This window comes from Lontra canadensis, unplaced genomic scaffold (genome assembly GCF_010015895.1).
Source record: "Lontra canadensis isolate GAN:19392208 unplaced genomic scaffold, GSC_riverotter_1.0 scaffold179, whole genome shotgun sequence".
Lineage (NCBI taxonomy): Eukaryota > Metazoa > Chordata > Mammalia > Carnivora > Mustelidae > Lontra > Lontra canadensis.
The window spans coordinates 3,032,707-3,059,594 of NW_022631173.1; the positions used below are offsets into that span (position 1 = coordinate 3,032,707).

Below are 26,888 nucleotides of genomic sequence, written 5' to 3' on the forward strand. Positions count from 1 at the left end.
GAACAAGCTTTTTGTTGTTGTCATTGAGAGGAGAAGAGTCTTCTTCGTTAAGAAACTAGAAGGAATCGAACTTCCCTCCCTTTTGTCCATTTAAGTAGAAACTTTTGTCCGCTTCTAATCGCTCGGCGACAATCTGGGAAAGAGCACTTCCGACTTCCTCTGCCACTCCCGCATCCACCAGATTGGGCTTGTCATTGCGCGTGCGCAAGGTCCACCCCACCCCGGAACTTAACCGTTGACCAAAATGTAGTGTTTAAATCCTCCGGTATCTGATCTCGGAGAACGGGTGGCGCACTCTTTCTCCAATGAGGCTTGGGATTGGCCAAGCGCCGGATTGGTGCGGAGAGCTGATTGGCTGGTGTAGCAACACGTCGCGGCGACCGTGCGTGTTGCTTCTGGCACCGCCCCTGCCCCTGACGGGTCGGATTTCTGACCAATCAGTAGGCGCGGCGCGGGCTTTGGTTTCTCGAGGCTGTTTGCCGCCTCGGTTCCCGCGACCCCAACGTCCCGCAGGCGGGGCGGAGGCGGCGGAGGCGCTCCTTGGAGCCTACTGCTGTTCCGGTCCAACAAACAGACCCGACTGGGCGGAGGAAGCGGTGAGTGGGGCTTTCTGTTCTGGATTCTCTCGAAGGGCGGCAGCGAAGCTAGGAGGACGGTGGGAACTTTCAGGGCCCTTTGGTGGATTCAGCCCTCCTGGAGCCTGGCGCCGATGACGTGAAGGGAAACTAGTGGGAGGAATCAGTCATGCGGACCACGAATTCTCTAGGAATGGTTTGTCATTAGGTATGTGAAAGAGGTTTGCCGTCGATAACGTGCCATTTAAAGGTGAAAGTTTGACGGCTGAAGTGTGCTCGTTCCTGCATTCCTCACTTCCAGCTCATGTGGCTACGTAGTGAAGGGGTCAGTTAAAGTTTGAAGTCCGCGGTCTCCTGGGAATAGTGTGTCAACAATACTGTGTGAAAATGCTATGTGTGAACGCAGGCAGTGGTCACATCACTGTGGTGTCCAGGAGATGGTTTTACAGAGCCAGGGACATTCGATTGGGGTTGTGAAGGATGATGATTTACCAGGGCATTCCAAGTCAGGGCAACAGGCTGTGCAAAGATGCTCAAACTCGGGGAACTGTAAGTAGTTCAGTTTGGTTGGAATGTGGGATAAAGGGGAGTAATAAGGTGGACCAGACTGTGAAGGTGCTTTCTTCTGTATATAAAGAAGAGCCATCAGCGCTTTTTTTTTTTTTTTTTTTTTTTTTTAGGATTTTATTTATTGGATAGAGACACACCGAGACAGGGAACACACGCAGGGGAGTGGGAGAGGGGGAAGCAGGAGCCCTGCTGAGCAGGCAGCCCGATTTTGGGGCTCCGTCCCAGGACCCTGAGACCACGACCTGAGCTGAAGGCAGACGCCTAACCACTGAGCCACCCAGGCGCCCCAAGCCATCAGCTTTTTCAGCAGGGAAAATAATGTAGTCAAATATGCAAAAATACCCTTCTGGGAGCATTCTGGGGACTTTTCAGTAAATCTGGTGAGAATTGATGAAGTCAGGAAATAAGGTCCTAGAGATGTTAAGGCAGAATATATATCGGGAAACAGGGAGAAAGGGGAGGTAAGGATAACTTGAGGGTTTCCATTTTGATAAAGGATGATGCCATTATCTGAGGAGGGTGTTTTGCTAGGTATAGGTGTTAGGTGGTTTTAGTTTCACTGGCTTTAATTGCTTGCGTGATGCTGTCAGAATAAACTCATGTATTGTTTTAAAATGAGAAATAGATCAACATCATCTTTTTGCCCTCATACATAAAGAAAGAAGAGACAAATATGGAGCTTTAAGACTCTTTCATTTATTGAAGTAAAATGGCATTTTATATACTTCCTAGAGTTACAGTTATTGATCTGAATACTATTATGCGTGACAACCAAATGACATAGAAGGGCTTTCAAGATTAAAGCCTTCATTCCATAGATGATGCATGAAGTCCAGATATCTCCAAGAGAGACTTTTTAGTCAACCTTACAAGAGCACTTTAAACAAGATTTTCTTCTAGTCAATAATTTCAGCCTCTGGCTTTATCTGAAAAAATCTCTTCTGCACCTGCATTAATAACTCTTTCCTCCCTTATCTTGCTTCAGACAATTCCTTCTTGCTAGGACTGAAATAGAATGTTCAGCGCCTAAAGAACGCTAAGACCTAATAAAAGAGTAAAGGAAATACTGAACAGTAAAGAAAAGACTATGAGCTCTGTATTTTCCTTTGATAATATTTAGATGGAGCTATCCAGTGGGCAGTTTAAAATACAGGTTTGAAACTGAGAAGAGAGGTGGAAACGGAGTTTGCTATGTACAGTATAATGGGAATAGATGAGAAGTACCCAGAGAGGGCATGTGAGACCAAAAAAGGATCACTGATTCTGTAGGAAAACAAGTCTGTTTGTAGGGATGCAGTATTGTCTTCTATCTCCAGAAGATTTAAGGTTTGTTAACTTCATTACAGATTCAATAAATATCTAGTTTGTTGTTCCTATGTACTGTTTGGCAGTTTTTGAATATTATGAGGCTTTTGGCCAAAATTTCCTATATTAAAAACTTCCTGCTGCCCAGATTAATATTAACATTAGTTTATAGGCAGAATGACTATAAAGTATGAAAATGATCAGAATCCACAACCATTTTCTCTTACTAATCTATAGATGAAGGTACTTCATACAAGTAACCTAATTTTGTCTGTACTGTTAATATGTGGTTAAATCATGTTTCTTTTTTTTTTTTTTTAATCATTCATTAGTAACATTTTCTTTACTTTTTTAGGATTCTGAGCATTTGAAATCGAATACATAATTCACCAGCTGTCATGGAGCCTACATCTTCTCTTGCAGGGCCCCAGATGAATACAAGGTATAGAAGCATTTTTACAAAATGTTTTTTTCACTGCTTCTCATAACTTGGGAAGATAGGTTGGAATAGAAACAAAACAAAACAAAACTTTCAAGTCAGGAAAATCTGGATCCACGTCCCATCTGTACCACTTGGTAGGTGGGTGACCTTGATCAGGTTAATTAACTTCTATAAGCCTCAGTTTCCTCATCTGTAAATGGGGGATAGTAATCTCTATGTAACAGAAATTATTGTGAAGGATTAAATAAGATTACTAAGGTAAAGGGTCTGGCACACAGTAAGCACTTGGTAAATATTAGTTTTATTCCCACCTTCCCTTTTCTGGTTTCACGGAGCATCTTTATTGATGGGAAATAGAACCCGAGCTCCTGAGGCTAAAAATCATATACATATTTATTTACATCCTAGACAAATGAGAAAGTGGTTGGGTTCCTTCCCTTTTCTAAACCCTAATCCTTGATGGAAGATTTCACACTGGATATACCAAGTTTCTTTAAATGTCCCTAAGCCTTTTCCCACTCATGTAGAATGGGAAGGAGGAGCTTGCCACCTGTCCCCTAATTTTCTCAGTCTGTCAATACTGTAGGGATAAGGCAGATTGGCTTGTGTTATTTAGCTGTTTGGATCATTTATTGTTCTTTTTTTTCCCTCGAGAAAGGGACAATTATTGCTGACATGTGAATTTTTTTTCTTCTATAGTATAATTATATCCGTGAGTTACCTTCATTCTCTGTACTTTTCTTTTGTACCAGATGTTTTTGATGAAGACAATGGGAAACGTGACCCAAAGAGGCTATCATATTCCTTTTGCTTAATTTTGACCCTTCTGTTTTATCCTATTAGTACTTCTTATTCTTTGAAAATTTGTCAACTTCTGTTCTTTTAAGGAACTTGTTGCACTTGCAACAAGTCAATACATTATCTTTTCTATTTTATTTTTGGGTCAAATTCATTCCTTACATTCTAGGTAAGATAATATACTCATGCAATTTAAATTGATTTTTCCTGATATATTCAACTTAGTTTTTTTACTTATTTAATGATTTTTGGTTTTCTTTCTTTCCTTTTTTTTTTTTTTTTTAAATGAGAGTGAGAGAGAGAGAAAGCATAAGCAGGAGAGAGGGAGAGGGAGAAACAGACTCCCCACTGAGCAGGGAGCCTGACCTGGGGTTCGATCCCAGGACCCCAGGATCATGACCTAAGCATGAGGCAGACCGTTAACTGACCGTTAAGCCACCCAGGTGCCCCGACCTCTGGTTTTCAATAATCTCTGGGCTGAGAGCAACAGTTCTGAATTACTTAGGGGTTGCAGACCGCTTTGAATATCTGATAGCATGAATCCCCTTTTTATATGATAAAACACTTAAATACATACATGTAAAATTTTGTGCCACATTTCAAGATGTTTCTGTTTCCCCTGCCTCTAAAGTCTACTATGTACTTTAGATTAAGAAAACAACTAATAGCAACATTTATTGTTTATGTGCCAGGTGCTGTGCTAAGCACATTATGTGCATTATTCTTATTTAATCCTTATAACAAACCTATGAGGTATAGGTACTATTATTATCTTCATCCCCCTGCCTTTTTTTTTAAAATGAGGAAACTGACATGGAGAGATTAACCAATCCAAAGTTATATGGTTGGTAAGTGATATGGGGCAGGATTTAAACCTGATGTGACTTCTACTTTAAACCCTTTACATATATGGACTCATTTAATATTCAGTGTAACTGCCTGGAGATACAGATACAAGTATTACCTGTTTAACAGATGAGGAAACTGAGGCACAGAGACATTAAATAACGTGAGAAAGGTCACAGAGCTAGCAGATTTTGAAACGAGTTTTCAGACCTAAGCAACTGATTTCCAGACATTTTGCTTTACCCACCACATTATGCTGCCTCTCAGCAACTGATAAGTGATAAATATATTAAATATAGAAACAGATAAACTGACAGTTTGTTCCTACTAGCTTTGTGACCTTGAACAGATTTCTCAATCTCAGACTATGTCCTCATTTCAAAAAAGGGAGATTAAAGATCCTTCTTATAGATATTATGAGCTCAAATCAGACATGGATTTGAAAGCACACAGCTAGGAATAGTGGTGGAGCCAGAAATAGAACCCAGGTTTTAAATCTCTATACCATTCAGCTTCTGGAAGTATAAGTTTTGAAATCAGCCACACTTAGATTCGGAGCCCACCTTTGCTACTTTAATTATTGTATAAAGTTAGGAAAGTTACTGTTTGCTATCTATAAAATGGATAATAATGTGGTTCTGGAGCAGTTTTAGTGAGAAATATTGTGTATGTAAAGTGCCTGCTGGGATGCCTGGTACATAGTAGGTGACCAGTAAACAGTCTAGTTTTGTAGTTGAGAAGCTTCGTTAGATGATACAAGAAAGGAAGATTTAGAATGAGCTATTCTTAAAACATGATATGTTAAATAATCTTTCAGTTCAGCTTTTGAATAGTCTACTACCATGCAAGTGTATTGGTGTAGTTAACTCCCTGTCAGAGCTTTCTTAATTTAATTACATGGGACTTTGGCTGGTATCTTTTCCTCAGTCCTTTCTCTCCATTGTTTCTTATGGTTTTCTCATGTTACTCACTTACGTAAAATAAAAACTTTATGATTGTGTTCTGGATGACTTAACATTGAAACCTTGCTTTACGCTGTATCTAGGATGTTTGCTTAAGGAATTACTTATTATGCTGTCCTTTTGATGCTTCGGTAACAATTAAACTGAAGTGATAGGACCCAAGTTTAGAAACACTGAAAAATTAAGACTATATTAAGTTTTTGTGCTTTTCATAATTTTATTGGATATTATCTAGGAATTAGTTCAGAAGGATAGAATTTTAAATTTAAATGTAATTTCATGGTTTATACTTTTTCTCTTACTTAATGAAGATATTATAGGATTGATCCCTATTTATTTATTTATTCATTCATTCTTTCATTCGTCTATTGTCTTTTTTTTTTTTAAGATTTTATTTATTTATTTGACAGAAATCACAAGTAGGCAGAGAGGCAGGCAGAGAGAGAGAGGAAGGGAAGCAGGCTCCCCGCTGAGCAGAGAGCCCAATGCGGGGCTCAATCCCAGGACCCTGGGATCATGACCTGAGCCAAAGGCAGTGGCTTTAACCCACTGAGCCACCCAGGCACCCCCGTCTATTGTCTTTTTATTTTAAGTAGGCTCCATGCCCAGTATGGGGCCTGAATTCACAACTGTGAGATCAGGGGTCACATGCTCTACCAACTGAGCCAGCTAGGTGCCTTTTCCCATTCTTTTTAAGAAACGTGTGTATGTAAATTTATGTAAGCATAGGAAAAAAAAAAAGACAGGAAAAAGCTATACCTAAATTTTGAGTGCTTCTTTTTTTTTTTTTTTTTTTTTTAAAGATCATTTATTTATTTATTTGACAGACAGAGATCACAAGTAGGCAGAGAGGCAGGCAGAGAGAGGAAGGGAAGCAGACTCCCTGCTGAGCAGAGAGCCCGATGCGGGGCTCGATCTCAGGACTCTGGGATCGACCTGAGCTGAAGGCAGAGGCTTTAACCTAACACTGATCCACCCAGGTACCCCGAGTGCTTATTTTCTTGATAGTAAAGTTACAAGGATTTTTCTTTTCTTTTTTTCTTTCTTTCTTTCTTTCTTTTTTTTACTTCTTAAAAATATTTTTAAGTTTTAAAAAAATTAACATAAGTAGTTTGAAAAGCTCCATTATTTAATGTTAAACTGCTTCTTATAAAATTTCTGCTAAGTTTGCTTTTCATTGTGTTTTGATTTAAACATTTTTTTGTTTAAGGTTTCCTTCAAGCAGGATGGTACCTTTCTACTTTCCTCCATCAAAATATGCACTTTGGAACCCAATCCCAATTGGAGATTTCATCTACTTACACCTCAATTACTACAGGTATAAGATGTTTCTATTTTCAAATCAAACCAGTAGAAACAGGAATCAAAAGGATGTGTAAGGCAAAGTTGATTACTATAACTAATTCCTTTTTTTTTTAAACTTTTCTATTCAGAAACTCTGCTCAAACTATCTCTTTTACTGCTTCTTAAATCTATTTCTTGTGCTTTTGAGAAGTAATCTTAATTTCACAGTTAAAATGTTCTGCAAGTCTAAATTGCTAAGTATTATAGGAATTCAAGAGACAAAATATAATAAAAACTGGAAGGGTTTTTGATTGTGCTTTAGCATGCTGTCTTTGTAAAACATTGAGAAGACTGAACTTTAAGTGGATAGATCATGTTAGAAGGAATATAAATCATGGTTAGGGCAGGATCTTGAAAGAAAGATATAAAAACTTAAGCTTAAAGAAATAGAAAATAGAGATCCACTATGATTTTGTGTATAAGGGAGTTATTTGTTGAAAGTAGAATTCTAGGAAGGATGGGTCATAATGGGGAAAACCTGGAGTTAGCTTAGCTGTGGGATGGTTTTCTGTAATCTAAGCAACATCGATTTATGCCCTAGTGGTTTGTTTAAAGTTTTGTAACTAGAGTCAAACTGCCTGGAGGGTCAAATCCTGATTCTACCACTTCTTATTTATGCAACCTCAGTAAAGTAGGCAGGGATCAGTTTCTTTATTTAGAAAATGGAATAATGATACCTGTTTCGTAGCACTCTTGTAGGGATTAAATGAGACAGGCTCTGTAAAGCAGCAGTTGGCATGGTGCCTGGAACATAGGAAGCATTCAATAAATGGTTGCTATTATCAGGGTTTAGAGCAATGTAGCAGTATTAAGATCAAAAGGAAAGAATGAAACAAGGCTTTTTGAAGAAATAGCTTATAGTATTTGATGATGGATTCAGTGGAACTAAAGGAGAGATACAAGTCAAAACATAATGAAGCTCTAAACCAGTTGGCAGAGAAGGATAGTATCACTGATTAAAAAAAAAAACAAAACAGTCTTGTGGGGGTGCATGCGTGGCTCAGTTCGTTAAGCATCTTCGGCTCTGGTAATGGTTTCAGGGTCCTGGGATGGAACCACACACATCAGGCTTTCTGCCCAGTAGGGAGTCACCTCCCTTTCTCTGCTCACACTCTCTCTGTCTCTCTCAAATAAATAAATAAAATCTTTTTTTTTTTTTTTTTAAGATTTTACGTATTTATTTGACAGAGACGCAGTGACTGAGGGAACACAAACAGGGGGAGTAGGAGAGGGAGAAGCAGGCTTCCCACTGAGCAGGGAGCCCAATGTGGGGCTCATTCCCAGGACCCTGGGATCATGACCTGAGCCTAAGGCAGACACTTAACAAGTGAGCCACCCAGGGGCCCAATAAATAATTTTTTTTTTTTAAGATTTTATTTATTTACCTGAGAGAGAGAGAGAGTGAGAGATAGAGCATGACAGAGGAGAGAGTCAGAGGGAGAAGCAAACTCCCCACTGAGCAGGGATCCCGATGAGGGAAATGATCCTGGGACTCCAGGATCATGACCTGAGCTGAAGGCAGTTTCTTAACCAACTGAGCCACCCAGGCGCCCCCAATAAATAAAATCTTAAAAAAACAAACAAACAAACAAAAAAACCCAACAGTCTTGTGGAAGTTTAATTAAATATTTCTTAGACTTGTTCATTCTTTTCTTGATGTCTCTTGACCTTTTACATTTTCTATTGTTATCTTTCTGAGCTACAATGTGGGTAATTTTTTCTTCAACTCTACTAATTTTCTCTTTAGGTATACTTAGCCATCTAACCTGTATGTTTAGGTTTTTTACATGTGGAAGTATTCCATCTATATCAAAGATTGTTTATAATATATATGCAAAATTTATAGGATAGTAAAAATTCATGTACCTATCCCCTGTTCATTACATTGATTTTTTAATTGATTTTATATATATATATATATATTTTTTTTTTTTTTTAAGATTTTATTTATTTATTTGACAGACAGAGATCACAAGTAGGCAGAGAGGCAGGCAGAGAGAGAGGGAAGCAGGTTCCCTGCCAAGCAGAGAGACTGATGCAGGGCTCGATCCCAAGACTCTGAGATCATGACCTGAGCTGAAGGCAGAGGCTTTAACCCACTGAGCCACCCAGGCGCCCCAATTGATTATATTTTTATTTCTGCAAGTTCTTTGTGGTTCTTTTTCAAATTTGCCTCATCTTTTTTGATAGTATCTAGTTCCTTGCTCATATATTGGAGTCCCATTTATATATCTTTACACATTTTTTTCTTTTTTTTTAAGATTTTATTTATTTATTTGACAGAGATCACAAGTAGGCAGAGAGTCAGGCAGAGAGAGGAAGGGAAGCAGGTTCCCCGCTGAGCAGAGAGCCCGATGTGGGGCTTGACCCCAGGACCCTGAGATCATGACCTGTGCCGAAGGCAGAGGCTTTAACCCACTGAGCCACCCAGCTGCCCTACACATTTTAATCATAGTTTTATATATTCTACATTCAATAATACTAGGATCTGAAATCCATAGACCATATGTAAACAAACAGATGTGGTATTTCAACCAAATCTTATTTATAGAAACAGGAGGCTAGCCTCATAGTTTCTTGAACCTTGCTCTGGTTTGTAAAGTTAAGCAAATGCTCAGAGAACGACTATAACTTCAGCGTCTACTTAACTTCAGTTGTGGTTTCCAGGCAGCTCTCCCTATGCACCCCCAACTCCTGCCCATCTTTGACCCTAGGATTTCTCAACAGTGACTTTTCTGTATGTGTTAAAAAATGTATGTTATATTTAGGGCAGCATTTCATGGCAGGAGGGTTTTTTAGGATATCAGACCTACCATATTCATAAAAGGCTTTTGTTATTTTTCAGAAATCCAAAGCTTGTAGTAACTGAAAAGACCATCCGACTGGCTTGTCGTCATGCTAAGCAGAATAAAAAAAACCTGCCATGCTTTTTACTTGGTTCTCTCATAGTAGATGAAGGTAATATACTTTAAAAAAATATTTTTATAACTATAATAGAATTTGTGTTTCAAATTCAACCAATTGTTGTAATGTTCTTTGTACTAATTTTCTTTGCAATAGACCAAGTTTATAAAGGTAAGTAAAACTTCACACTGCCTATCACAGACTTCACAGGTCAGGTGGAAGAATATGTATGGGAGCCATTTTTTAAAATAAGAGCTTAGTGTGCTATTAGTATGAACAAAATGCTTTGTTATAATAGTAGGCTTACTTGGTTGATTTCAAAATTTTATTGTCATATCATAAATTTTATTTATAATAACTGCTGTTTTGTTCTTCAGATGAAGAAAGTGTGACATTGACAGTAGATCGTTTTGATCCTGGTAGAGAAGTACCTGAATGCTTAGAGAGAACCCCTACTGCTTCTCTTCCTGGGGACTTTGTGATTCCATGCAAAATTCATACTCATGGACTTTGTTCAAAAGAATTAATAGTTCATGATGCAGATGACTTCAGTTCAGCTTTTAAGGTGAGATATATTGATAACTTGATTATTCTTAATTGAACCCAAGTATCAAATTATGGGTATTATATTGTATTTCAATAAACCCATATTTAACAAGTATTCATAATTAATTTCTGGTTGAATGATTGTTGCTAAAATACGATTAAATGGGGTTTCTGAAGGCAAGAATTTTAAGGAGGTAATATGTATGGGTAGTTTTCTAGAAGGGAAGGCAGTATGACCAAGATAACAAAATGCAAGATGTGCTCAGGGTAATATTAAGGGTATAGATTTTTTGCTGCATTTATGGATAATCAGACTGGACTATTAGTTTGGCCAGATTGTAGAGAGCCTTGTCTGCCAGGCTAAGGAATTTGAACTTTGTTATATGGGCTATGTAGAGTCATTAAAAGTTTCGGAAAAGAGGAAATACTATTAAATCAAGGATAGTTAATCTGATAGGGCAGCCTGACTGAAGTTAGAGAGAGTAGGTAGGCCAAGTCTGTAGTCAGATGTGTGTTCGAGAATGTGTATTAGCCTGGAGAAGAGTGGTAGCAGAATGTCTAGGAAGGACACAGTGGGCCTGAGCAACTATGCAGGAAGAACTGACTTGACAATTTGTGGAAATAAAATAATTAAAGAAGAATGGACTTTGGATTTTCTTAGTTGAGTTGGAGTTAGTTTACATCTATTTTTTTCGTGTGATGAATGTTTACTGGAAGTGACATTCTCTAATAAGAATTTTAAATGCTGCTGGGACATCTAAGTGGGCAATATGTAATGGAACTTGGTACAGTAAATCTTACTTCCTTTGACATAATTATTCATGTAACTTTTTGGTCACATGGAAAAAAATCAGAATTGAAATGTTACAAATCAGAAATTGTTTAATTTTGTTAGATCAAGATGTATATATGTTGTACCAGTATGAAGCAGAACATTTAGAGATACAGACAAATTTCAAAGTTTTAAAGTAATTATATAATATTGATTCCTCAGGCTCTGCAGCACCATGTATGTAGCAAAGATTCCTTGGATTGGGGTAAACTGCTTTCCCTAAGAGCTCATATCACTTCCAGGGAAAGTTTGGACATTGTGGATTTGGATTTGCATTGGGCAGCAGTAACTCTGGCAAACACCTTTAAGTGCACACCTGTAAAGCCCATCCCCATTATTCCAACAGCTCTGGCAAGAAACTTGAGTAGTAATCTGAATATTTCTCAAGTTCAAGGTACCTATAAATCTGGGTAAGTAAGAGATAAATTAATTTTAAATATTGGTTACATTAGTATGTTTTCATGGCATTCACATCATATGAGATATTTGTGCATTCAGTTTATATGCCAGAGATCTGTGGTGGCTAGATAAATAGCCAAGGAAAGTGAAAAAAGAAGTTGTTCAATTTATTTGAATATAGTTCAGAGTTGTGGCTTATCATCCCCAGAAAAATAAATGGTAAAATTTATATTTAAAATTGATTGTATTTCGTGATTTGAAATTAGGAGGCATTATCCTCTGTGTCATTTTGCCCTTTGTATTTTGCCTAGGTTTGGGTTGTTGTCTTTTTTTTTTTAAGACTATGAGCCTACAGAGGCTGAAAATTTTTTTATTACTTGCTTGTTTTATTACTTGTTTTAATTGTGAATAATGAGCATGGCAGAGAGAGAAAGGAGATAGCTAAATAAAATTCGTAGTACTCTTGCTTACCAAATTGTCAACCACTTGAGGGTGGAGTTCCCCCACACAGCTGGAGCAGCATCCTCTCCAGCTTTCTGTCACCACTCTTAGTTTCTTAGGAAGTGGAAGCCAAATTGCATGCTTTCTGACTCTCAGCAGGGCTGCTTCCCTGAATCCTCATCCACTTTCTTTATCTATTGTCTACTGAGCTAGGTTAGACAATGGAAGCACCCTCCGCTTTAAAGTCTAAGCAACTCACTTCTGGTTTCCTTTCCCACTGACTCCACCCTAGTTCCTGTTAGGTCTCTAGAGCTGAAAATGTTTGCCAAGATACACTCAACTGCAAGTCCAGTCCTCTAAAAATGCCTCTTCAAAAGAGGAAAAGAAAAAGAGAGGGTTTTCTTTTCAGAGGGTCCCTGGAATAGCAAGAAAAGTCCTATTTTTGAGTCCTGCATGCTGACCAGAGCAATGTTCTTGTTGGAGTGGTACAAAGGGAAAAGTGTGTATGTTCCAATATCATGGTCTGGTCAAAGGTGATATTGATAAGTGTTTGAATTAAGTGAAACATTTAATTCTCTAGGAGTAATAAGTGGTATTCAGTTGGGACATGGGAATTTTTTAAAAAATTAACCAAAAAATTAGTTTTTCTTAGTACCCATGCCCACCTACTAGTGAAGTATGAATTTATCCTTCTTTAAATTTTCCTTCTGTGACCCCTTGGCATGTTAGTAGTAACCCAAGATGTTCAATATTCTATCTAATTACATGTCTTCCTTGCCCCTTCTTACCTAGAATTATCTAATTTGTGACATTGTCCTTTTCCTTGACCACATTCATTCATTTATCCTGACATTTTTTTAGGATCCATTATAGAAGAGGTATTGTGTTAAACACTGGAATTAAATAGATAAAAACCACATTTGTTATGCATAAAGTATATTAATATATAAACATGATGCAGATAAATATAATGGGAGTTTTTATACAGTGCAGGGAAAGCAGGAAGGTGTGTCCAAACTGCCTGGGAAGTCATGGAAAGCTTGAGCTAGTTCTTTTAAAGAATAGGAATTTATCAGATGGTCAAGGCATAAGAGCTTTCAGAGCAGATGTATTTTTATTTTTTATTTTTTATTTTTATCTTAAGTAATCTCCACACCCAATGAGGGACTCCAATAACTCAACCTTGAGATCAAGAGTTAGGTGCTCTTCTGACTGGGCCAGCCAGGTGCCCCAGATGTCATTTTTTTTTCTAAGATATTATTTTTAAGTAATCTCTATACACAACATGGGCTTGAACCCACAACCCCGAAATTAATAGTTGTATGCTCTATCAACTGAACCAGATAGGTGGCCCTAAGTATCGTTATTGATCCATAAATCTCCCTGCCAACTCAGGCTTAATCATCTTGTCACATGGCCTGATACATTCTTTATCTTTTTGTTTTAGGGTTATTATAGCAATAAAATATATCCTCAGTGGTACTATTAAGACTATATATCACTAATAGCATCATTTTGAAGCACAAGTATTTGTGCATCATTGAAGCACAAGTATTGGAACTAGCAAACTTTCTAACCTTTTCATTTTTGTGTTTTAAAGCCATAATGATGAAATTAACCCTTTTTTTTTGAGAGAGTGAGTGAGAGTGTGGGGGTTGGGTGTGTGGGAGTGTGAGGGGCAGAGGAAGAGGGAAGGATAGAGGAGAGAATCGTAAGCAGGCTCCATGCCTAGCGTGGAGCCTGGTGCAGGGCTCAATCTCACAGCCCTGAGATCATGACCTGAGCTGGTATCAAGAGTCCTGACATTTAATTGACTGAGCCATTGAGGCACCCAAACTCTTGACAATTCTATAGTTGTTCATATTCTTAAAACTTAATGTCTCAATGTAGTTTTAATTTGAATCTCCCTGATGACTAGTGATGATGAACATTTTTTCATGTGTCTGATAGCCATTTGTATGTCTTCATTGGAGAAGTGTCTGTTCATATCTTCTGCCCATTTTTTGATATGATTGTTTTGTGTGTGTTGAGTTTGAGGAGTTCTTTATAGATCCTGGATATCAACCTTTTGTCTGTACTGTCATTTGCAAATATCTTCTCCCATTCCATGGGTTGCCTCTTTGTTTTGTTGACTGTTTCCTTTGCTGTGCAGAAGCTTTTGATTTTGATGAAGTCCCAAAAGTTCATTTTCACTTTTGTTTCCTTTGCCTTTGGAGACATATCTTGGAAGAAGTTGCTGTGGCTGATATCGAAGAGGTTATTGCCTATATTCTCCTCTAGGATTCTGATGGATTCCTGTCTCACGTTGAGGTCTTTTATCCATTTTGAGTTTATCTTTGTGTACGGTGTAAGAGAATGGTCGAGTTTCATTCTTCTACATATAGCTGTCCAGTTTTCCCAGCACCATTTATGGAAGAGACTTTTTTCCACTGTATATTTTTTCCTGTTTTGTCGAAGATTATTTGACCATAGAGTTGAGGGTCCATATCTGGGCTCTCTACTCTGTTCCATTGGTCTATGTGTCTGTTTTTATGCCAGTACCATGCTGTCTTGGAGATCACAGCTTTGTAGTAAAGCTTGAAATCAGGTAACGTGATGCCCCCAGTTTTATTTTTGTTTTTCAACATTTCCTTAGCGATTCGGGGTCTCTTCTGATTCCATACAAATTTTAGGATTATTTGCTCCAGCTCTTTGAAAAATACCAGTGAAATTTTGATCGGAATGACATTAAAAGTATAGATTACTCTAGGCAGTCTAGACATTTTAACAATGTTTATTCTTCCGATCCAAGAGCATGGAATGGTCTTCCATCTTTTTGTGTCTTCTTCAGTTTCTTTCATGAGTGTTCTGTAGTTCCTCGAGTACACCTTACACCACTTAGAATGGCCAAAATTAGCAAGACAGGAAACAACATGTGTTGGAGAGATGTGGAGAAAGGAGGAGAAACCCTCTTACACTGTTGGTGGGAATGCAAGTTGGTGCAGCCACTTTGGAGAACAGTGTGGAGATTCCTTCAGAAATTAAAAATAGAGCTTCCCTATGACCCTGCAATGGCACTACAGGGTATTTACCCCAAAGATACAGATGTAGTGAAAAAAAGGGCCATCTGTACCCCAATGTTTATAGCAGCAATGGCCACGGTTGCCAAACTGTGGAAAGAACCAAGATGCCCTTCAACAGACGAATGGATAAGGAAGATGTGGTCCATATACACTATGGAGTATTATGCCTCCATCAGAAAGGATGAATACCCGACTTTTGTAGCAACGTGGACGGGACTGGAAGAGATTATGCTGAGTGAAATAAGTCAAGCGGAAAGAGTCAATTATCATATGGTTTCACTTATTTGTGGAGCATAACAAATAGCATGGAGGAAAAGGGGAGTTAGAGAGGAGAAGGGAGTTGAGGGAAATTGGAAGGGGAGGTGAACCATGAGAGACTATGGACTCTGAAAAACAATCTGAGGGTTTTGAAGGGGTGGGGGATGGGAGGTTGGGGGAACCAGGTGGTAGGTATTGGAGAGGGCACGGATTGCATGGAGCACTGGGTGTGGTGCAAAAACAATGAATACTGTTACGCTTAAAATTAATTTAAAAAATTTAAAAAAAATAAAAAACTTATTGTCAATAATAGGGGCACCTGGCTGGCTCAGTTGGTGGAGCATGTGACTCTTGATCTCAGGGTCTTGAGTTCAAACCTCACACTGAGTGTGGAGATTACTTAAAAAAATAAACTTTAAGCTACTGTCAATAATAAATGTAATAACAAAGTTTAAATGTGGTATAATGTCCTTTTGGGAAAAAGTGAATTTTGGCGTCTATCATAATGGTTCCAACGTTCTTTGATAGTGGTTGGAAGAGTATAGTGCATGGAAAATTGAATATATCTCACATAATTTAGCTTTGTTTGTGAGGAGTCACATCTTTTGCAGTCTTGTCAAGTCACCGGGATGCTTGAACACTTCTAGTAACAGGAAATTCACTTCTCCCTGGGAAACCTATTTGAATATGAAATAGCCTTGATTTTAATATTCCTGATGAAAATAAGTGGATACTTTTTTTTTTAAGATTTTATTTATTTATTTGACAGACAGAGATCACAAGTAGGCAGAGAGGCAGGCAGAGAGAGAGAGAGAGAGGGAAGAGGAAACAGACTCCCTGCAGAGCAGAGAGCCCGATGTGGGGCTTGATCCCAGGACCCTGGGATCATGACCTGAGCCGAAGGCAGAAGCTTTAACACACTGAGCCACCCAGGTGCCCCAATAAGTAGATACTTTTAGAGCAAAACTTTTTAAAAAGGTGTATGATCGTCAATGACTGTTTTAGTAGAAATTTTAAGATATTAAATCTCTTCAATCTCTTCCTCTTACTGGATTCTTTTTTTACATTTTGACCTATTTTCTGTGTGTGTGTGTGTGTGTGTGTGTGTGTGTGTATGAGGGAAAGCATTCATTTGAATCATCTTCCCTGCCTAAAATATGCTTCTCCAAGCACTCAGATTATCTCTTTTAGGTAAAAAGTACATACTCTTAATTGTTTTTTACATGAATATCTTCTGTTTAGGTATCTTACCATGGATGAAACACGCAAATTGTTACTTTTGCTGGAATCAGATCCCAAGGTTTGTTCTCTACCATTAGTGGGAATGTAAGTATTATATATGAAAGCTTTTTCAGCCACATATGTATTGAAATGTATATAATAAGCATGTTAATTAGTTATACTATGAATATATACTTAATACTTAGGTCAGCTTATAAAGCTACAAAGGCCAGTGATTCTTTTTTTTTTTTTTTTAAGATTTTATTTATTTATTCGACAGACAGAGATCACAAGTAGGCAGAGAGGCAGGCAGAGAGAGAGGGAGGAAGCAGGCTCCCCACCGAGCAGAGAGCCCGATGCGGGGCTCGATCCCAGGACCCTGAGACCATGACCTGAGCCGAAGGCAGAGGCCTCAACCACTGAGCCACCCAGGCGCCCCAAGGCCAGTGATTCTTAAGCTTTCTTATTTTCGTAGCAGAATCAGTTAAAACCAGATTTTGCTCAATCTTGGGAAGAACTCCAGTAAATAAAACATATAAAGTTAAATTCTTCTGATTGAAGTTGAAACCTTTGAACCCTGTTTCTTTACCCTTCATCACTATCCCCTGTCCTTAAAGCACCTTGAAGAACACAGGGCTCAGAATAACACTTCAAAATATACCGTCAGGCAGTTTTGCGGTAATTCCCTTTGGTGTTAATGGCTTTCTCCTTAGAGTTCATGGTTAATGACATTTAGACAGATTATTCAGTCAGAAATTTATGTTCTTTGAGTATTTATTGAGTGCTTACACTATGCATAGCATTATATTTGGTACTGTCTTAGGATTTAAAGCTCTCCAAGAAATTTGTAATCAAGGTGGAGCAATCAAATATACGTATATTCACAAATAGGAAAATAATAAGGAAGTATATGATTTATTATAAAATGAGCAATATAGACAGTGAGCATTATTAGTATTCATTAGAGGGATTATAAGGGACATTTCCTTAAAAAAAGCAAACTTGAGCTGGACCTTAAAGAGTTTGGATCATAGGAGGGAGGGGTCTGGTGGTATGTGCAGTTAAACAATGAGAATGTACAAATCTTCTGCAGACAACAAAATCTTACGGTCTTTTTCCTGTGGTCCTGGTATTGGCTATGTGTTATACCAAGTGAAGAGCCTTGGGTGTTGGGGGCTACATATGTATGTTACAGCATTTAATCCTCTCAATAACGCTATAGTTTTAGGCTGTGTTAGCATTCTCTCCGAATTTAGCCCATTCTTCTAGTCCAGACTAGTTTATTCTAATTGATTTCTGCTTTCATCTGTGTTGTTAACCATTTTGTTTCCCACCATTTTCTTGTCCTCTCAAGTGGAAGAGGGCAGAGAGAAATATCTCTCTGTCTATATCTATATCTATATTCCTTTTAATTATTAGCATGGTCTAGTGTCCATAGATTTCTTATTTATGAGCTGTAATGTGTTGCTGGTGAATATCAAGACTCTCTGCTATATCACCTTGAGAAGAATGTAATCTAATGTACATTAAGTATTAATTTGTAAGTGACTATATCTTTTAATTTGTATTTTTTCTTTTAGTTGGCTCTCTGGAATTATACATATCTATAGTCCTCAGGTATGGGCTTGCTGCTTACGATACATGTTTAGTTCTTCTATTCAAGAAAGGCAAGTGATATTTTGTATTTTATTTTGATCTTCTCCCTGTTCATGTTTAATTGGTCTTGTTTAAAATTCATGCAGTGCCTTAACCTTTTATAATACTTACAGAACGGTAGAATAAGCACACTAAGAAAAACAAATCTTACATTAAATGGGAATAAAACCAGACAGAAAAGAAGACGTTGCAGTATACATGGAAATGTGAAGAAATTCACTTGTCTAACCATAGTACTATAAGACAGACATACACTTTTCAGGTGGGGGGGGTGGTTACCTAGAGATCATCTACTGTAGCATCCTATTTTATAAATAAAGAGATTAATTTTTAGTGAAGTGATTGAAAATGAGTTTAAATTTGTTGCCTTATATGTGTTTTATTAAGTTACACAGTGCTAATACTAGTACCATAAGAAATATTTGAGAAGAGATATTTAATTTTCTTTCTGGAAGTGAAGTACAATTATTGGAACTAGCAAAGAAACTTTCTAACTTCAACTCCTCATTTAATCTTGGTATTTTGTGTGTGATACCACCATTTGCCTCAGCTTTTCATCTATTAAAATTTCCAGGCCTGTTTGTGTCTACCTTGGGTAGCTATAATACCCGTTTTTTTGTTTTGTTTTGTTTTTTAAGATTTTATGTATTTATTTGACACAAAGAGCGCATGCATGCACAAGCAAGGGGAGAGGCAGCAGAGGGAAAAGCAGGCTCCCTGACTGAGTCACCCAGGTGCCTCTATAATATACTTAAAAAAAAAAAAAAAAAAAAAAAAAACTTTGTTGAAAAGGCGGTTCAAGTCCATGGCAATAAATCAAATATATGTAAAGATACTTAAGTTTCTCTTCTTCCCCCATATCCGCAGAGCCTATTCCCAGAGACAGTCAGTATTAAATGTTAAATAGTACCTTGTGCTTCTTTCCTAAAATATCAGTGTGTAGACAGGTATCACACTCTCCTATCACAAATTAGGAATATAGTGTTCTTTTCTGTATGTTGCTTTTTTTCTCTCTATCATTATACCTTAGAGGTCATTACATCTTGGCACATACAAATTCAGTCATATTATTTGACAGTTGAATAGAAAGTAAGATGTATTGGGACGCCTGGGTGACTCGGTCTGTTAAGCATCTGCCTTCGGCTCAGGCTATGATCCCAGGGTCCTCGGATCAAGTCCCACATTGGACTCCTTGCTCAGCAGGGAGCCTGCTTTCCCTCTGTTGGGTGCTCCCTCTTCTTGTGCTTTATTTTTCTGTCTCTCTCTGACAAATAAATAAATAAATAAATCTTTTAAAAAAAAAAAAGAATATGTATTATATCTTAAAAACTAGTCCTTTTGCCTTTGCAGCAATTTTGTGTATACATCTTTGTATACATACACATATGTACATATATTAGCATATTTGTAGAATAAATTCCTAAAAGTGGTTTTTTTATGTCAGAGTATGTAATTAAAATTCTTTTCTTTTGTAATTTAAATTTTTATAGATATTGGCCTTCAAAGACTGCCAGTTTATAATCATTCCAACATTGTTTGAGAGTGCCTGTTTTCTCCATCCCCTCACTAACACTGTTGAACAAAATATTTATTGAGCACCTACTGTGTACCAAGCACTGTTCATGATATTGGGGATAGGCAGTAAACAAAGACCCTGCAGTGATAGGCAGTAAACAGAATAAGTAAAATAAGTAGTATTTTATAAGGTGATGAATGCTGTGGAGAAAAATAAGCAGAATAGGTAGATATTGTGTGTCTGGATGGTAGTGATAGGTAAAGAGTTGAAATTTTATTTTGTTTTCTTTTTTTTTAAGATTTAAAAAAAAAATTTTTAAGTAATCTCTACACCCAAATTGGGGCTAGAACTTACAACCCCGAGATGAAGTGTCACATGCTCTACCGAAAAGAGTTGGTATTTTATTTTATTTATTTTTTTAAAGACTTTATTTATCTACTTGACAGACAAGAGATCACAAGTAGGCAGAGAGGCAGGCAGAGAGAGAGAGGAGGAAGCAGGCTCCCCGCGGAGCAGAGAGCCTGATATAGGGCTCCATCCCAGGACCCTGGGATCATGACCTGAGCTGAAGGCAGAGGCCTTAACCCACTGAGCCACCCAGGCACCCCAAGTGTTGATATTTTAAATAAGGTGGTCAGGGAAGCAAAGGTTTGAGGGGAGGAGGTAAACAAAGCCATGTGGCCATCTGCAGCAGCATCCCAGTCAGAGGATACATTAAGTGCAAAGACTGTGGGTGAAAGATCACTTTGCATCTTCAAGAGACAGCAAGGAGGTTATGCCTGAGAAGAAGAAGGGGAGGGGAAAGTAGCAAACCTCAGAGAGGTAACTTTTGATCTTTACAAACCTGGTGAATGGAAAATGGTCTTTTCTGATTTTTATAACCTCTTCTGGGATCTTCACATTCATGTCTCTGGCCTTTCTATTGGATTATGCATCTTTTCCACATTGCTTTGTAATAGCTCTGTTTCTCTTTCTCATTCTCTATATACATATATAGTATGTAAAACACAGAAATGTACATTTATAAAAATGGGTGTGTGTATGTATGGTAGAGGTTATATAAATACAAAAATTTGTGTGTATATGTATATGGCAAAGATTTTTTTTCCCCCAGATTGTCCTTTCATTTAATTTTGGTTAACGATATTTTTCCCAGACTTAACTTCTAAGTCAGATTATCAGTCTTCTTTTTCAGTCTTAGAAAGGAATTGCCCACTCAGGAATATTTATTGAAATAAAAAATCTCTTGTGTTCAGGTACTTTTTGCAGTTCTACTTTTTATATTTTGTTTCACCTTTTCAAGATAATTAGTTTTATTTGCAATAAAATATTCATTTTAGTATATTAGTACAACTAAGTTTTGTTATCAGTGACTGGTCTTACTTTTAACTACTTATAGACAGTAAATGCTAGGTAAAATTAGTTTTGAAACTCTTTTAGTCTGTGTTCAGTCTGAAGCATTAGGCAATTTCTTTGATACCTGAACTCTTTAATTACTGCCAACTCTATGAACCAGAGAGAAGTCAGCACTGCTCAGCATAGGTTGGTGCTTTGCAACATTCTGAACAGTGGGCTTGTCTGACCCAAAGGAGGAGCTGAGCAGAACAAACATTCTGTCTCTACAGCCCTCACTGCGCTGTTTTATTAATGTTGTAACGTATCCCCAGATTATCTTTCATTCAGTGTTTTACAAAGGAGAGACAACTCCTAAAAGGGTTTTATTTATTTTAAGGTTGTACTTGTTTGTTAGAGAGTACGTGCAAGTGCGTGTGTTGGGGGGAGGGGGAGAGGGAGAGAGAATCTCAAGCAGGCTCCATGCTGAGCCCTGAGCCCAAAGCAGGGCTCCATCTCACAACCCGAAGATCACAATCTGAACCGAAATCAAGAGTCGGAATCTCAACCAGCTGAGCCACCAGGTGTTCCTTTATTTATTTAAAAAATTTTTTTTCTTAAAGTATTTTTAAATACAGTTTTCCTCCCCTACCCCATCTGAAAGAACAGAGCGCTCCTATGAAATCTTTTGTAAGCTGAAATGACAAAGCAAAGAACCAACTACCATTAATTTATATGGAAAATTTTTTCATTGTTCCCAGACTGAGAAAATAGCTTCTCAGGCTTTTTTGACACCTTAGGACATGTCTTACTAATGGATGCACAAAATAAATTGAGGTAAAACATAGTACTCACAGACACAGTTCAGAGCTATGGCTGCTTGATGCTGAGATGCTGCATGTAGTTCCTGAAGAAGGAGCCCGGCAGGGCTGCTCTCGCTTTTGATGCATGCTAGCTCTGTAATGGCTCATGCAGCACAAATGCTGAACATTATTTTCAATTTTGCCTTTTTTTTTTTTTTTTAATAAAAGCAAAAATCCTCTTTGGATTTCTCGGTTAGTGAAAGCAGGTTTTAATGTAGGTCTTCTATAAAAGTGAAGTGGCCTAATGTGAACTTTTGAAAAGAGGATATCTCTTGTTGGTTTTAGTATGTGTTTTAAGGATTCTTGATGACTTTACAAATATTTGTTGAGCCATTCATTGAATAATAAAATGAATGTTTTTATCCATGCTTATAATAGTGAAATATTATAAATAATTAAAATACCTACTTTTAGAAGTCTAGGTGAATAATGGCACATCTCTAAAATGTAATACTTAGTAGTCACTAAAGAAGAATAAAGAGGTCTGAGGTATAATACAGAGTAGTGACATGGGAAGAAATCCAAGACAGTGAACTGAAAATAGCAATTACTAATACAGTTGACCTTTGAAAATTCAGGTGGTGGGATACTCAGTCAGAAATATAGGGGTACCTGACTGGTTCAGTCGGGTAAGCATGTGACTCCTGATCTCTGGGTCATGAGCTCATGCCCCACACTGGGCGTAACATTTACTTTAAAAAAAAAAACTGCATATAACTTGATTCCCCAAAAACTTAACTGTAATAGCCTACTATTGACTAGAAGCCTTATAGATAACCTGGTTAACACATATTTTGTATGTTATATGTATTATATCCTTTAAATATTCTCAAAATATTACAAGTATTCTTCAGTAAAGCAAGCTGGAGAAAAAATGTCATTAAAATCATAAGGAAGAGTAAATACACTTACAGTACTGCGCTGTATTTATTGACAAAAATTCACATATGCTGCGCCTTGGTAGCTCCGTTGTTAAGCATCTGCCTTTGACTCAGGTCATGATCCTGTGGTCTTGGGATCGAGCCCCCGCATCGGGCTCCCTACTCAGTGGGGAGCCTGCTTCTCCCTCTCCCACTCACCCTGGTTGTGTTCCCTGTCTTGCTGTATATCTGTCAAATAAATAAATAAAATCTTAAAAAAAAAATTCACATGTAAGTAGACTTGCATAGTTCAAACCCATGTTGTTCAAGGGTCAACTGTAGTATGTATGGTACGGCCTCATTTTTGTAGGATTGTGTAAAATGTTTTTGTATGCCAAGGAGAAAATTATGGAGTTATATACACTAAACCAGAGAGTGAGGTGGTTTTCATTTTGTTTTATATATCCCTGTCTTGCTTTAAGTTTTTATAAGGAATATGTATTTCAACATAAAATGTATTTTAAAAAATAAAAATCAGTAACACTAAAAAGTAAGCACATTTGCTCCCTAGTTTTTTCATTTCTTTTTTTTTTTAAGAATTTATTTATTTATTTGAGAGAGGAACAGAGTGCCTGGGACGTGGGGAGGAGAGGGAGAAGGAGAGGGACAAGCAACCCCCTGCCAAGCCCGGAGCTGGAAGCAGCCCTGATCCCCAGACCCTGAGATCATGGCCCAAGCCAAAGTCAGTTGTTCAACTGACTGAGCCACCCAGTCATCAAACCTGCTCCCTGGTTTTCTTCCCAAAATTAGACTGCTTAAGTAGTTTATTAACTAGGTTGACAGATTTATGTAGATTTGTTAGAATATACTCTTAGTATCCTCAGTAAATTTTAATTAAATGGCTTTTTTTGTCCAGGGTTTTTTCCGAATCTGGAAATTTCATTATAGTTCTATATTCTGTGACACATAAGGATCCTGAATTTTATGAATGCCTCCCGTGTGATGGCAGGTCATCTGACCTTCAGTTCCAGCTACTAACCAGCAAGGAAACATTACGTCTTTTCAAAGTAAGTGATTTGATTAAGTAGCATATTAATGACTGTTTAGGGTTGCATGTTGGCAATTTAAATCCAATGGTCTTTTCCCTTTAAAACAGTAACTCAAACTACTAGGTTTTGTTTATAATTATTATTGAATATTAACTTTATTCATTTGTGGTTAGTGTCTTTTTATAAATGTTAGATCATATCTCTAGGACCAAATTATAATACAGGATCAGAGCTTTTCCACAAAATAACTTACTCATGTTCTAAAGCCTTTGAAGAATATTAAGAATTTATATGTTTGTATCATTTTATGATATTGAGATATTAATAATATTGAGAGTTAATTTGTGATCTTAACATTTGTTTTCCCTGTTGTTTTTTATTATTTATTTATTTATTGAAAGATTTTGTTTTTATTTATTCTGATAGACAGAGATCACAAGTAGGCCTAGAGCCAGGCTGGGGTGGGGGGGGTGGGGGGGTTGGGGAAGCAGGGGAAACAGGCTCCCCGCTGAGCAGAGAGCTCAATGCAGGGCACATCCCAGGATCCTGGGATCGTGACCTGAGCCAAAGGCAGAGGCTTTAATCCACTGAGCCACCCAGGCACCCCTCCCTGTTTTTTAAATGTAGATACAACAAATGGTTTCTCACATTTGAAAATTAGTTTTTATGTCTAATCCTAGGAATCAGAATAGATTGTTCTGCATCTCATAAAACACATAAAAAATATGTAGGTGATGGTCACAGAAAAAGTAGATATTTGAAACCGTAAGTGTAGTTACATGAAAACATTCAGAGACTACTTTTCAGTAAAATGATTGATTGTCCTGTGTCTCAGACTAATAATTAAAAAATTCTCAAGGTGCCTGGCTGGCTCATTTGAGTGTTTGACTCTTGATCTCCAGGTCATGAGCTCAAGCCTCATGCTGGGTGCAGAGCTTACTTACAGAAATAAAACTTTAAAAAAAAATTCTGTATTTTAATTATAAATATAATTATCTTAATTGAGGTCTAATAATTTATTTCCGTTTTAGAGACATATATCACTTATTTTTAGATCACGTCCTCAGTTCATAGTTCTTATTTTCACTGAATCCCTGGTTATTGAGTGAGTTACATAATACAGGTAATTAAGTTTTCACTTTTATTTATGTGGCAAGGAAATGGACAGTTTAAAAAAGGTTATATAGGGCACCTGGGCGGCTCAGTTGGTTAAGCAACTGCCTTCAGCTGAGGTCATGATCCTGGAGTCCCGGGATCGAGTCCCACATTGGGTTCCCTGCTTGGCAGGGAGTCTGCTTCTCCCTCTGACCCTCCCCTTTCTCATGCTCTCCCTTTCCTTTTCTCTCTCATTCTCTCTCGCTCTCGCTCTCGCTCTCAAATAAATAAATAAAAGTCTTAAAAAAAAAAAGGTTATATAAAAATAGAACTAACATATGTTTAAGCAGTTCCACTTCTGGGTATTTATCTAAAGGAAACAAAAACACAGACTTCAAAAGATATTTGTACCTCCATGTTGATTGCAGCACTGTTTACAATAGCCAAGACATGGAAGCAACCTAAGTATCCGCTGATGGGTGAATGGGTAAAGAAAATGTGGTATATGTATAAAATGTGGTGTGTGTGTGTATATATACACATACATATATGTGTGTGTGTGTGTGTGTGTGTGTGTGTGTGTATATATATGTATATGTATATATAGTAGAATGTTATTCAGTCATAAAAAAAGAAATCTTGTCATTTGTGACAACATGGATGGACCTTGAGGGCTAAAGAAGTCAGAGAAGCCAAATACCCTATGATCTTACTTATGAGTGAAATCTAAAAAAACCCAATCAAACTGAACTCATAGATAAAGAACACAGACTGGTGGAGCATTGGTGGAGGGCTGGATGGGTGAAGGGAGTCTAAAGGTACAAACTGTCAGTTATAAGACCTGAGGATGTAATGTATAGTATAGCATGGTGACTGTAATTAATAATATCTTTGTGAGTTGCTAAGACAATATATTCTCAACACAAGGGGAAAGAATTATAAGTCTGTATGTATGGTAATGGATGTTAACTAGACTTATTGTGATAAGCATTTTGTAGTATACGCAAATATTCACTATGTTGCACACCTGAAACTAATGTAATATGAGATGTCAGTTATCTCATTTTAAAAATGGTTTTTTAAGAAAGGTTATAGTAGTAGGAATGTCTCCCTCCTCTCAGTGTTTCAGAGCGACTTTTTATCTACATAGAATTTTAAGTCAGCTCTCAAAGTACAACCTACTTTATTTCAGAATGTTGAACCTTCTGACAAGAATTCACTCCATTTTGAGCTGACTGCTGAAAGCCAAAATGCAGAAACAGAGTTTTTCAACAAGGTTTCCAAGCATCTTTCAATTGAAAGGTAAAAGATGTTTTTGTTATCATGTATACTTTTTAAATTATATTTACTAGTTTTTGATGAGTAATAAAGTAACTCCCTAATCTGATGAAGCTAATTATATATCTTAGATATCATAAGATGTCCTTGCTTTAAATGCATTACTTCATACTCAGCATACTCAGATGTTGGATGATAATTTTTTTTTTTTTTTTTTAATTTCGTCAGAGAGAGAGAGATACAGAGCACAAGCAGGGGGAGCTGTAGGCAGAGGGAGAAGCAGGCTCCCTGCTGAGCAGGGATCCTGATGTGGGACTCCATCCCAGGACCGTGGGATCAATGCCCTGAGCCAAAGGCAGCCACTTAACCGACTGAGCCACCCAGGCATCCTGTTAGATGATAATTTTAATGAGGTGACAACTTTAATATGGTTGTCATTTGAGTTGCTTTATTACATAGGAAGAAAAAGTGTCAAGAAATTATCTTGTTTAGGAAGAAGCATCTTGTTTTTGTTTAGTTTGCCTTCTATTCTTCTCTTCCTTGTAGTTTTAAACCTGAGCCTATCAAAGAGACTACTGTAAAATATAACTTCTTTACCTAAAAAGGAAAATGCACTTGAGGAATAGTAATTAAATAATGACTGTGGCTTTTGGGGTCTGTATATACCTCTTCTGGTAAAAAAGATATTCCTTCATAGTAGAGTTCTCTAGAGAAACAGAAACAGCAAGATGGAG

General features: G+C 37.4%; 1 protein-coding gene across 4 annotated transcripts in view; it reads left to right on the forward strand.

Moving 5' to 3' along the window:
* Positions 1 to 393: 393 nt before the first annotated feature.
* STIL (STIL centriolar assembly protein) overlaps positions 394 to 26,888 on the forward strand; it is a 68,524-nt gene continuing 42,029 nt past the window's right edge. For 2 of the 4 annotated variants that reach the window (XM_032846642.1, XM_032846645.1), the window contains exons 1-10: positions 394 to 596; positions 2,806 to 2,892; positions 6,709 to 6,816; positions 9,688 to 9,800; positions 10,124 to 10,311; positions 11,287 to 11,534; positions 16,527 to 16,610; positions 18,086 to 18,172; positions 23,649 to 23,799; positions 26,069 to 26,178. In XM_032846642.1, the coding sequence (XP_032702533.1) occupies positions 2,849 to 2,892; positions 6,709 to 6,816; positions 9,688 to 9,800; positions 10,124 to 10,311; positions 11,287 to 11,534; positions 16,527 to 16,610; positions 18,086 to 18,172; positions 23,649 to 23,799; positions 26,069 to 26,178 (1,133 nt within the window). In that variant the 5' untranslated portion in view covers positions 394 to 596; positions 2,806 to 2,848. Of the gene's footprint in view, positions 597 to 848; positions 1,125 to 2,805; positions 2,893 to 6,708; positions 6,817 to 9,687; positions 9,801 to 10,123; positions 10,312 to 11,286; positions 11,535 to 16,526; positions 16,611 to 18,085; positions 18,173 to 23,648; positions 23,800 to 26,068; positions 26,179 to 26,888 lie in introns of those variants that run through there. The other 2 variants (XM_032846644.1, XM_032846646.1) reach the window with 2 other exon arrangements.